The sequence below is a fragment of the Aquarana catesbeiana genome, linkage group LG03, assembly GCF_042186555.1.
Source record: "Aquarana catesbeiana isolate 2022-GZ linkage group LG03, ASM4218655v1, whole genome shotgun sequence".
Taxonomy (NCBI): Eukaryota; Metazoa; Chordata; class Amphibia; order Anura; family Ranidae; genus Aquarana; species Aquarana catesbeiana.
Window position 1 is genome coordinate 694,330,269 of NC_133326.1, and position 13,176 is coordinate 694,343,444.

Here is a 13,176-nt window from a genome sequence, read left to right on the forward strand (position 1 = left end):
TTTATTCCCTGAACATTCAGGGAAAGTATATTCAGTGGTGCCATGGCAATAGATCAAATAGTTTTGACTTACTTTTTGTTATGCAGAGCTGACTGCGCAGATCAACCTGTGTGGACTGAAGAGATGAATAGATAGAAAAGAAACCAGTGAATTCTGGAGTAAAGAGTAAACAAAAAACATATGAGATTAGATGATACATTGTATAAATTATTTTTTGCAAGTAATCACAATTTACCCGTGAAAGAGAATAAATATCTCTCTCAGGGGAATAAGTGCCTTCGTCACACTCCCACATAATATGGTTGGGAGAATGAGGAGGGCTAATGGGGGTACACGGATCTTCCGCTTACAGGAGAGAAGTGCTATGTCAAAAGACATCAAAATGATGTTTCATTAATTGGAGTGCAGAATATAGTTTTTGTTGAAATTATTTATTCCAGGGTGGTTGTATATGGTTAGTCTTGCCCTAGGCTAAATAATTCAGTTAGAAAGGTACTGTTAATAACTTTGGTATTGATGAAGATAGTTTGAATTATTTTGGGATTTTAACCCTTTTAGAGTAAACAATTACATATTTTATTCATATGTAACTGTTTAGATATGTTAACTCATAAAATTGAGGTTGTATTGCTTCAGATTACAATAAACAAAAACATAATTCTAGGAACTAGTTAGGTAATAATATTATATTTTTAAGAAAAGAAAGAAAAAGCTTCCATTACTTCTGGATTATTGAACATATTTGTCCTAAAAAGTAATAAATCTATTGTTATTGCCTGATAATATATAACTGAACAAGAATTTCCTTATTTCACTTATATATTCTAAGGCTATATGAATCAGAAGCAATAAGAAATATAACTGGAATGTAACATGATCCCACACAGTGTGTGACTATCAGAATGCAGTTACATTCAGTTATAAATACAGGTTTTTTTATAGAGAACCATCTCTTAGTATAATAAATGAAGAGATATCAGGAATTAGGATGTCAGTCCATTGAATCTTCTTGGTCCATGGATGATGTGGCATAACGGCCTCTTTTGTGAGAATGATGATTCCCATTTTGTTCTGAAATTTTCTGGGTGCTGCCTGAAGGTGAAGATGACGCCATTCTTCTGCGTGTGGGGGTGTTGCTGCTTGTGGGTTCTGTCAGATTTAATTTTAAAAGGGTTTGTTGTAGTTCATCTACTGATCTGCTTCTGTAAATTGTACCTTGGTAGTTAAATCTGACTGAAAAGGGGAAGCCCCATTGATACATAATGTTGTGGCGTTGCAGTTCCATTAGTTGGGGTTTCATGGATCGTCTTTTAGTAATAGTAAGTTGGGATAGGTCAGCAAAAATTTGATAATTGTGTCCTTGAAAATTAAGTTCCTTTTTTTCTCTTGCAGCAATTAGTATTTATTCTTTCGTTCTGTAATAATGAAATTTTGTAATTATATCACGTGGGGGTCCATCTTTCTTTTTGGCTGTGAGGGCTCTGTGTACTCTGTCCAGTTCTAAACGTTCAATAGGGATATCTGGCTTTAGTTCTTGTAATAGAGCAGTAATAGTAGATTGCAGGTCTGTCACAGTTTCAGGTATTCCCCTTATGCGCAAGTTTGAACGTCTGGCTCTATTTTCGTAATCTTCGAGCTTAGTTTGAAGTATTAAATTCTCTTTTTTTAATTGTTCCAATTCTGTTATATTTTCTTGGGTTGTAATTTCAATTTCATCCATTTTTATTTCTAAGGCTGCGGTGCGGTTTCCCAGCTCTCTTATTTCTTTGGTTAGGCTTTTTGTTATTTGGTCTGAGGTTTGTTTTAAAGCCTTATGAAGCATCTTTTCAAATTGTAATAATATTACTGGGGATACTGAGGAGGCTTGTGGAGAAGTTTGTGAGAGGATTTGTTCTGTATCTGACTCAAATGGAGAGTCTTGCTGTGACATTTTCTGTCTGTGAGAGCGCCCTGATGCTGTATCTTGTGAGGTGACTGGAGCTGCTTCAGCTGCAGTGAGTGCCTGTGAGCTCTTTGTGAGGTGATTTTTATTTCTGCCACGGTTTCCTCCCAGTACCATATTTCCTGCCCAAACTTTCACAGTTTGTTCCCTGGGGCAAAAAGGTTCAAATGGATACCTTTTGAGCCTGCAGGCTCTGCTTTGTCCTTCTCTTCTCTCCTCAGCGGTGTGGAGATCTAACAATGCATGTCTGCTCTTCTAGGCTCCGCCTCCTGCCCCTCTAAATAAAATTATTTTAATTGACTGGATTACGCTATGGGCACTTCTATTTCTTCGCTCGTTATGAGCTTAATTTAGATGGAAGTACGCAGAGTGCGCTGACAGCTATCCAAATATCCATTCATGGATCCAGTCCTATTTGCGTGAACTAAGTCCGTCGATATTAAACCAATGAAAGGCACGCTGTTAACCTGTTAACCCATCACCTTCTGGTAAGTGAATTACCTATAGGGGATTCCCATAAAAGCAATGTGGTGAAGCATTTATCTGGGATTTTGATCAGCAGAGGGTTGGTGTTCAACATTCTTTATAAACGGATCAGCTACCACCCCACACCCTGCTGTACACAATTAAGACACAAGTGGAACTTTTCATCTTTATTTGTATTTTATTATTTCACCAACTGCATAAAATATTACTTACAAAACTGCATCTATATGTGTGTGTATCTCTTTAAACCCAGTATCAAATCTCGCTTCCACATCCAAACAAAATGCATATAACCAGAGTGTTACAGGTAAATGCTGTCATAAATACTCTTTCCAATCCTCCACCCTCCAGGGTTAGGGCTCACTCATGCAAGATAATACAACTGGGCACATAGTGAAGCAGTAAGGCCCCTTTCACACTGGGGTGGTGGGTGCGTCGGCGGTAAAGCGCAGCTATTTTTAGCAGCTCTTTACCGTCAATTTTGCTGCACTATTCTGCCACTAGCGGGGCGCTTTTACCTCTGCTCGCGGCCGAGAAAGGGTTAAAAACCAGCTGCGAAAGGGTTAAAACCACCGCAAAGCTGCAGCAGCGATATGCCGGCGGTATAGCCGCGCTGCCCCATTGATTTCAATGGGCAGGAGTGGTGAAGGAGGGGTGTATACACCCCTCCTGCACCGCTCCAAAGATGCTGCTAGCAGGACATTTTTTAGCGTCCTGCCAGCACACCGCTCCAGTGTGAAAGCCCTCGGGGCTTTCACGCTGGAGAGACAGCAGTGGCTCTTTCAGGGAGCTTTGCAAGCACTATTTTTAGCGCTGTAGCACCTGCAAAGCACCCCAGTGTGAAAGGGGTCTAAAAGCAAAGAATCCAAAGTTTAATGTTCACAATCTACTTACAATCACTGTAAAAAAACAAAAAAAAAACAAACCTAAAAACCACAGTTAAAATGCCGTCACTTTCGATTAATTTTGTCCAATGGACTTTTTCCCAGTATGACTTTCAGAGTTGCTGGGGAGTGTCCTAGTTCTGTGAGTTTAGCACCATGCCTCAAATCCTAGGGGCATCCAAGTACCAGTTTGCATAATAGCCTTAAGGGAATGGTGGCTGCTATAGGTGAAACTGTGCATAGGCTTTACCATTTATGAAAAGCAAGCCATGAACCAGTAAACCTTACAGTCACAGCCAAAACTACCTTAAAAAAGCCTATTTTTCAAGTTGAAATAAATATCAAGCTGGGGTGCTGCTGCTGTGCTTAAGCCAAGATACATGCAAAAGTTTAAAAATCAGCTATATATCCAAAGTATGTGACGCTAGATCCAGTGTAGCTGATGGTGTCAGTGAAAATCATACCGTTATGTAACACTACATACAGATTAGGGCATCTCCCAAGCATGGCTATCCCCTCTTCAGTCTATCATGAATGCTGCTGTCAGACTCATCTACCTTACCAACCATTCAGTGTCCACCACCCTGCTCTGCCAATCCCTCCATTGGCTTCCCATTGCCCAATGTATAAAATTCAAAACACTAACAACATTTTACTACTCTGCCCCGAGTTACACCACCAATTCTGTCTACAAATATCACCCAAACCGTCCCCTCCATTCCCTCCAAGACCTCCTGCTTTCTAACACCTTGTCTCCTCCTCCCATGTTCATCTCCAGAGCCTCTCCCATCCTGTGGAACTCACTACCCCAATGTGTCTGGCTATCTCCTACTCTGTCCACTTTTGGGGCAATCCCAAAATCTCATCTCTTCAGGAAAGCCTATCCTGCCTTCAGCTAATTACCAAATCTTCTATTTCTCCCATCAGTTCATCCTTCACAGTTATTACCTATTGTTCCACCAGATCCTCCCTATTATATTGTAAGCTTGCAGGAGCAGGGCCCTCCTAACCCTCTTGTATTGAACTGTATTGTCACTGTACCGTCTCCCTTTATATTGTAAATTGCTGCAAAAACTGCGCTATATAAATCATGTATAATAATAAAAAAATTTTGTTAAGATAATTATTGTAGAGATGTACCAAATATGCTTCCTGGTCCTTTTATTTTCGTTCTTTTGCCCAGACATACACAAAATTGTTTCCTTCTGAAAGTAGAAAAAAATGGATAATGTTTCTTACTTACTTATAGATTGTCCCTGAAGGCTTTATTGTCATTCTCCACCAATTCTCCAGGTGATCAATCTGTTAATAAATACCAGTGCAATCTCTCTATGTTACAGCATGGCCTTTATTGTAAACCAGAGCACAAGAGTACTTAACAGTCAGGAGACAACGTCAAGGAAGACAAATGTAAGACATTGCACTTTTACTTTTCCCTTCTAGGTAAAATCTGTGGTTGCCCTTGAAGATTACTCTCACACGCTGCAGAAAATGGAGTAATTAATAATTATTAATAATAATAATAATAATCATAATAATAATAATAATAATAATATGCTCATCCTCAGATAAGCAAAGTCCTTTTCCACATTTAACAACAAAAAAAAATGCTTTGATGGTTTAAAGAATCTAATCAAGTGTCTTACAGTAAAATGTGGGATGTAAATATTTAGGTGCAATAAATCAAATAGATAAAGAAATAAAGATTGTCGATGATTTACTAAAGATGTCAACAGTGTTCACTCAGCTTATAGAAAAAGCTAAATTTTAATCATTCAAATGTTCAAGCCCAAAAGCAGCTTTTTTGTTCTTCTTCTTTCTTCTTGTTAGCATTTCCTTTGCACAAACTGTATCGGTATTTTAAGTGAAAACATCATCACTATATGTATTAGATATTATGTAAATGTATACTGTGTTAAGTGAACATCCTCCACTCCATTATTTTGTTTGTAATAATATTCATATAATAATAATAATAATAATAATAATAATAAAATGAATTTTATTAAAAATAACAATAACAATAATTATTTTTATTTACATGACTGAATTTAAAAGTAAAACAAATGTAGATGTGGCGCTGTTCTAGTAGAGTGGATAATTAATGATAAAACCACTTTAATGAAAAACGAATTGACAGTGGATTGTGAATGTGTCTGGATGGTGTTATAACCTCTGGCGACTATTTAGCAATGTGGTTTCAGTAGCTAGAGGAAAAAATTCAATGTGTTTATAGTATTTCATATGTGAATTATCCCTGTGAATGTCAACCGGACGTTAAATTTATGCTAGTTCTCAGTTTTGTAATGGGGTTACATATAAAAATATGACCAATATAATATTATATAATATAATATCACATACAATGCATAAACTGATGCATGACGTGACTGATTTTCAATGAGGGTATTATTGTCAATATTCACACATATATACTTTTACTGCTCATTTAGATTGATCATTGCTTTCAGTAGCACATTTTTATTTTTATTTTTCATTTTTATTTTTATTTTTTCATTTTTTATTTATTTGAGCACTACTATTTATTCCACTTATCTCTAGAGGTTTAAATTCAGTCACGTATTTGTTACATATTAACTGGCAGCTATAGTTTATTTAAATTATACTTTTTTCACTTACTCAGAAGCGCAGTGGAGGTATCACACGGTGTAGGGTGTTAGCTTGTGAACCATCAGGTGTGCAATAATTATTTATTATTATTATTATTATTATTTATGTACAGTATTTTTTTACTGCTATTACATTAATCACTTGCTTATTGGGCACCTAAACCCCCTTCCTGCCCAGGGCAGTTTTCAACTTTCAGCGTTGTCACACTTTAAATGACACTTGCGTGATCATGCTACACTGTACCCAAATTAAATTTTTATGATTTTTTTTTTCACACAAATAGAGCTTTCTTTTGGTGATATTTAATCGCTGCTGGGTTTTTTTTTATTTTGTGCTAAAAGAACGAAAAAAGAACAAACATTTTGAAAAAAACAAACAGTTTCATAGTTTGTTATAAAATTTTGCAAACAGGTAATTTTTCTCCTTCATTGATGTGTGCTGATGAGGCTGCACTGATAGGCACTGATTAAGCGGCACTGATGGGCACTGATAGGTGGCTCTAATGGGCACTAATAAGGTGGCACTGGTGGACACTGATAGGTGGCACTGATGAGCACTGATAGGACGGCACTGGTGGGCACTGATAGGTGGCACTGATGGGCACTGATAGGAGGCACTGATTGGTGACACTGATGGGCGGAACTGAAAGGCAATGATAGGTGCCACTGAAGGGAACTGATAGGTGGCACTGATGGGTGGCACTGATAGGCACTGGTAGGTAAAACTGATAGGCAGCACTGATAGGTGGCACTGATGGGCACTGATAGGTGGCACTGGTGGGCATTGATAGACAGCACTGATATGCACTAGGGATGAGCCAAACAACCCCCCATTTCGGTTTGCACCAGAACATTCCGAACAGGCAAAAAATTCAGAAGAACACACAAACATCATTAAAGTCTATGAGACACGAACATGAAAAATTTTAAATTTTAAAGTGCAAGTTATTGTCACATGCAAGTTATTGTCATAAAAAGTGTTTGGGGACCCGGGTCCTGCCCCAGGGGACATGTATCAATGCAATTTTTTTTTTTTTTAAAACAACCGTTTTTTCGGGAGCAGTGATTTTTTTAATGCTTAATGTGAAACAATAAAAATGAAATATTCTTTTAAATATCATGCCTGGGGGGTGTCTATAGTATGCCTGCAAAGTGGCACATTTTTCCTGTGTTTAGAACGTTTCTAAAGGAAAAATTGTCATTTAAAACTGATTGCGGCTGTAATGAATTGTCGGGTCTCGGCAGTATAGATAAAACTCATTGAAAAAAAGAGCATGGGTCCCCCCAGTCCATTACCAGGCCCTTTTGGTCTGGTATGAATATTAAGGGGAACCCTGAACCAAAATTTTATAAAAAATTGCGTGAGGGTCCCCCCAAAATCCATACCAGGCCCTTCAGATCTGATACGGAAATGAAGGGGAATCCTGCGCCAAAATTTTTTCAAAAATGGCGTAGGGGTCCCCCCAAAATCCATACCAGACCCTTATTCGAGCACGCAACATGGCAGGCCCCAGGAAAAAAGGGGGGATGAGAGAGCACCACCCTCCTGAACCGTACCAGGCCACATGCCCTCAACATGTGGAGGGTGCTTTGGGGTCTTGCCCGGTGGTTGTGGGGGGTATGTGGGTGGGGGCTTATCTGAATCTGGACCCCCAGATCCCGGACTCCCCCTCTATGTGAATTGGTAATGGGGTACATTTCACAAAAAAAGTGTCAGAAATTGTAAAAAGACAAGAGACAGCTTAGGATAAGTCCTTTATTAAAAAAAAAATAAAAATGTCCAGCGATGTCCATTCATCTTCTATCACGCCGCCCGATGGACTGAAAAAAAAAGCCGCAACTGTTCCGCCTCCATGTGAGGCTCTTGCCGACTGACACTTATCTGTGACAGTTCTTATATAGCTGAGGACGGGGCCACACAGTCACATAAACGGTGACCCTGCCCCCCTCTGACACCATGGGGGCTTCCCCGTGGCGTCAGAGGGGGGTGGGGTCACCCATTTACGTCACTGCGTGGAACTCGGGCATGTGGCCTGGTATGGTTCAGGAGGGGGGGCACTCTCTCGTCCCCCCTCTTTTCCTGCAGCCTGCCAGATTGCGTGCTCGGATAGGGGTCTGGTATGGATTTTAAGGGGACCCCTACGGCATTTTTTTGTTTTTTTTGTTTCGGGGTTCCCCTTAATATTCATACCAGACCCAAAGGGCCTGGTAATGGACTGGGGGGGAACCTGTGCTCTTTGTTTCAATGAGTTTTATCTATATTGCCGAGACCTGACAATTCATTACAGCCGCAGTTTTAAATGACAATTTTTCCTTTAGAAATGTCATTTTGCTGCAGTACTGTTCTAAACATGGGAAAATGTGCCACTTTACAGCCATACTATAGACACCCCCAGGCACGATATTTAAAGGAATATTTAATTTTTATAGTTTCACTTTAAGCATTAAAAAAAATCACTGCTCCCAAAAAAACGGCCATTTTAAATAAAAAAATTTGCCCCTGGGGCAGGACCCGGGTCTCCAAGCACTTTTTATGACAATAACTTGCATATAAGCCTATAAAATGAGCACTTTTGATTTTTCATGTTCGTGTCCCATTGACTTTAACTGTGTTCTGGTGGCTTTGGAATTTGCAGCGAACACCGCATATTGTTAACTGTTCGGCTCATCCCTAATATGCACTGGCAGGTGGCACCGGTGAGCACTGGCAGGTGGCACTGGTGGGCACTGCTTAGCAGAAGTTGGTGTCCATGTGCAGGACCAATGTCCCTGTGACAGAAGCCAGTAATTGGCTTTTTTTTCTCCTCGCGCTGTCAGCGCGATCTTCTGTTTACAGCACATCATTGGCTGACAGCTGATCACGTCATTGGCTGACAGCTGATCACGTCATTGGCTGACAGCTGATCATGTAGTCGGCCCCTCACTCTGATCTGTGATCAGCTGAGTCTTATTGACCCGCTGATCACAGAGCGCGCCACATGCACCCCTCAGGGGGGGGCGCAGGCAGCTCAGGCACGGGAGAATGTACATAAACACCCTCCTGGCAATTTAGGCCCGCACTGTAGCTGTCTTTCAGGTATAACGCAGGCATGAGGAGGTTAAAACTGAACTCCAGGAAAACAACTAAAAACACAAATAAAATACATATAAAGCAGCTAAGTCCTAAGATTTACACAGCACAGTCCTGTCTCTGAGGGCAGGATATCCGATTTTTCTTTGTTGTTGTTAAGTAACCCTTATATAGATCTTGTCCATTGGCCAGCTTTTGATTTTCAATGAAGCAAAAGCATCAGGATGAGGATCTCATCTCTCCATTACTCTGCTCTCTTTTCCTATTGCCAGGCCCTCTGCACTGCACCCCAACTGATTGGCTCCCTGTGTTGCTTTTCCCTCCCCCCAGTCTAAGCTCTGCTGTACAAGAACTGCAAGAGTCTGAAACCATGTCGTATTCATCTACTTACACTGCATGTATTTTTGAAACACATTTAATTATTTATTAATAAATACAAAGCTATAATAGTTTGCATTTTTAGATTTGCTTGGAGTTTAGCTATGGAAAAAACAATTATGAAAAATTATTATTAATATTATTGTTATTATTATTATTATACAGGATATAAATTGTGTCAACAGTTTATGCAGCACTTTACAATAAAAAGGGGGACATTTACAATACAGTTTAATACAGAATGTATAGGAGGGCCCTGCTCATGGAGCTTACAATCTAAATGGAGGAGGAGGTGCTACAAAAGGTAATAGCTGCAGGATATGATCTGATGGAGGTAACTAAAGTACAGTTCTTAGATGAAGATAGTGTAGGCTTCCCTGAATAAATGAGTAGACATGTGCACTGCCGAAAAATTTGTTTGTTTTCATTTAATTCGTTTTTGTTTGTTTTTTTTTTTCATTTTTCGGGTCATTCGTTATGATCGAAATTTGTAAATTCTTAAATTCGAAAATTCAAAAATCCGGAAATTCTAATATTTGCAAATTCGAAAATTCGGAAATTTGGAAATTCAAGAATTCCGAAATTTTAAAATCCAAAAATTCGAAAGAATGAAAATCTGAAAATCCAAAAATAATAACTAACTAACTAATAATAACTAAATTATATTTATTGGAATTTCCTCTCAAATTTGGCTGTTAGTGAACATAACAAATACAAATTTATCCGAAGTTACAAATTATCTGAAATAATGAATGCCGCATCTAAACAAATGGAATTAATAATAATAAATAATAATAATCATTTTTATTTTTATTTTTATTATTATTATTATTATTATTATCATTATTATTGTTTCATTTTTTTATTAATTTGTTACGATCCATTCATTTAGATACGGCATTCATAATTTCTTCGGATAAATCATAACTTCGGATCAATTTGTTTTTGGTACGTCAACTAACAGCCAAATTTGAAAGGAAATTCCAATACCTATAATTTAATAGTTAGTAATAGGTTATTATTAGTTAGTTATTATTTCAGATTTTTGCATTTTCTGGTTTTCAAATTTTTGGATTTTTGTTCTTATTTTCGGATTTCTTAATTTTCTAATTTTTGAATTTCCAAATTTATGAATACTCAAATTTACGAATATTCAAATGTATGAATTTCTAAATATACGAATTTCTGAATATTCTAATTTCCAAATTTCTGATTTAATGAATTTCTGAATTTTCGAATTTCCAAATTTCCAGATTTTGGAATTTCGAAATTTTCTAATTTACGAATTTACGAATACGCAAATTTACAAATTTATGTATTTTTGAATTTACAAATATTCGGAAAAGTTCATTAGAGGGGTTTTCGTTAATTTGGATATTTTTGAATGAACAAATTTGTTGAAATTAATTAAAAAATGAATTCGGAACTAAACAAATTGCCTATAAATGAGTTTTCAGGGATTGTCTAAAGATGGATAGGGTAGGAGCTGACTGGACGGGGACATGCAGTGTTCATTTTCAGATACCATTAAAATTACAATTATTGGATGTAGATCTACATAAATACATGTTAAAGGCATTATAAACCTTCTTACCTGCACCTTGTGTTTTTCATCTGCATAAGATGTGCATTGATTATGTATTTTCATGGTGTCATTTGTTGCCCTATATGCACAGGCATAATACAATAAATCATCACATTTCAATGTCAGAAATTTCTGTTTGTTTGACATAACATAAAGCATGTGACGTGGTACTGTTAAGCCGCATACACACGATCGGACATTCCGACAACAAAATTCTGGATTTTTTTCTGACGGATGTTGGCTAAAACTTGTCTTGCATACACACGGTCGCACAAATGTTGTCAGAAATTCCGATCGCTAAGAACGCGCTGATGTATAACACGTACGACGGCTCTATAAAAGGGAAGTTCAATACCAAGTGCGCCACCCTTTGGGCTCCTTCTGCTAATCTCGTGTTTATCTCATGTTAGTAGAAGTTTGGTGAGAGACGATTCGCGCTTTTCAGCCTTGTGCTTTTCAGTCTTGTGCTTTTCAGTCTGTTACTGCTCTTCACTTTAGTTTGTGCTTGTGGGTTCGTATCTGGTTTTCAGTGCATGTAGTCAGTTTGTATTTGGTTTTCAGTGAGTTCTTGTCCGCTCATTTCTGATTTTTAGCTTGCTCTTATCAGGCCTTTCTGTTTTTCAGTGCGTTCTGTTTAGTTCGTTCTGACCAGCTGACAGTTTTGAAGCCATGTTGCTGTTACGTACTCGTCGTAGAGTTTGTGCTATGCAGGGGCTTGGTGTTGGGGTTCTTACTTTGACCCAAGCCTAGTCCATGAACAGGGCGGGGAGGAGTTCATGGATGAAGAATTGGTTACTCCAGCGTAAACAAATTCCCTGATATGCCTTTAATGTGGGAGATCCGTGAGAATAACCCTGATGATTTCAGGAATTATCTCCGGATGACGGACCCTGTTTTTCACAGTTTGTTGGATTTGCTGTCCCCTTATATTACCAAGCAGGACACCTGCATGCGGCAAGCCATCACTCCTGAACAGAGGCTAGTCGCCATATTGCGGTACTTGGCAATGGGGAGAAGTCTGCAGGACATCAAGTTCTCGACAGGCATCTCCCCCAGTCTCTGGGAATCATTATTCCAGAGACCTGTTCTGCCATCATTCAGGTCCTGTAGAAGGACTATATTAAGGTAGGTTTTCTCCTTTAACATCACATTCTATGTATTTAATGTTTGCTAATGTATTGTATTTCTTTCATGATTCCATAATTACCATGATTGTAATATGCTGTGAATGTCCTTTTTGTCCTCATGCATGCTGTAAGCTTTAAATGCTCCTTTTTTTGTCCTTCATGCATATTTGCCTTCACTAACCTCCCCAGCATGCTATCCTGGGCCCACACACACCTAGCCTAGTCACTTAACAATGTATTTTGTCAGCTCCATTGTAATGCTTACCCTAAAAACCCCCTAAAATGTGTACAAATGTTATTGTTGTCCTTAAATTCAGGCATAGTGCAAGAGGTTTTTTTGGGGGGCACAAACTCATTTTGAACCCTCCCTCCCCCCAACCGCTAAATCAACCGATACCAATACTCTATCTGCTGACTTTGCCAAACCCATACACACTATACCTACCTCTTTTGTGGTCATATTTATGGATGAATTCACCAAACATGTAGTGCAAGAGCCTGCCTGAACACTTTCAAATGCTACTGTTTAAAGTTTTGTTCTCCTATTATCTTGATAGGTAATTGCAGAATGTAAAAATGTGCTTCAATTAGGACAGTGTGTATTCATATTTTTATATTATGACACTTCTTACCTGTTCAGCGGGCGGTCAATAGTGTAAGTAAGGAGGGGCTGGCCAATATAATCCACATTATTTATGCATTCAGCTCTCAATGAAGTGGAGAGGGTTACTTGTCCAAAACATCCCCCCCTAAAATTTTTACAATGGGCCATCAGAGGGGGTGAGTAATCTGATAAGTGGACCTTATACTTTTGTCTTAAAATACTCAAAATAAATGTTATACTTATGTTGGCCAAGAATGTTTGTGTCTAATCTGCTTGCAATGTTATGTGCAAAAGTACTCATTTTTTTTCTTGTTGGACTCCAAAGTTTCCTTCATACCCACAGGAATGGCAGACCGTGGCATTCCAGTTTGCTCAGCAGTGGGACTTTCTCAACTGCGGAGGGGCAATAGATGGGAAACACGTCCACATCGCCCCACCCCCCAACTGGGGGTCATACTATTATAATTATA

The 13,176-nt window shown here is 38.5% G+C and overlaps 1 protein-coding gene across 1 annotated transcript in view; it reads left to right on the forward strand.

Moving 5' to 3' along the window:
• The window catches only part of LOC141134237 (olfactory receptor 2D2-like), a 106,350-nt gene extending 101,538 nt beyond the window's left edge, over positions 1-4,812 (forward strand). The window contains exon 4 of the mRNA XM_073623815.1: positions 4,756-4,812. Within this exon, the coding sequence (XP_073479916.1) occupies positions 4,756-4,812 (57 nt within the window). The remainder of the gene's footprint in view (positions 1-4,755) is intronic.
• The last annotated feature ends 8,364 nt before the right edge of the window (positions 4,813-13,176 follow it).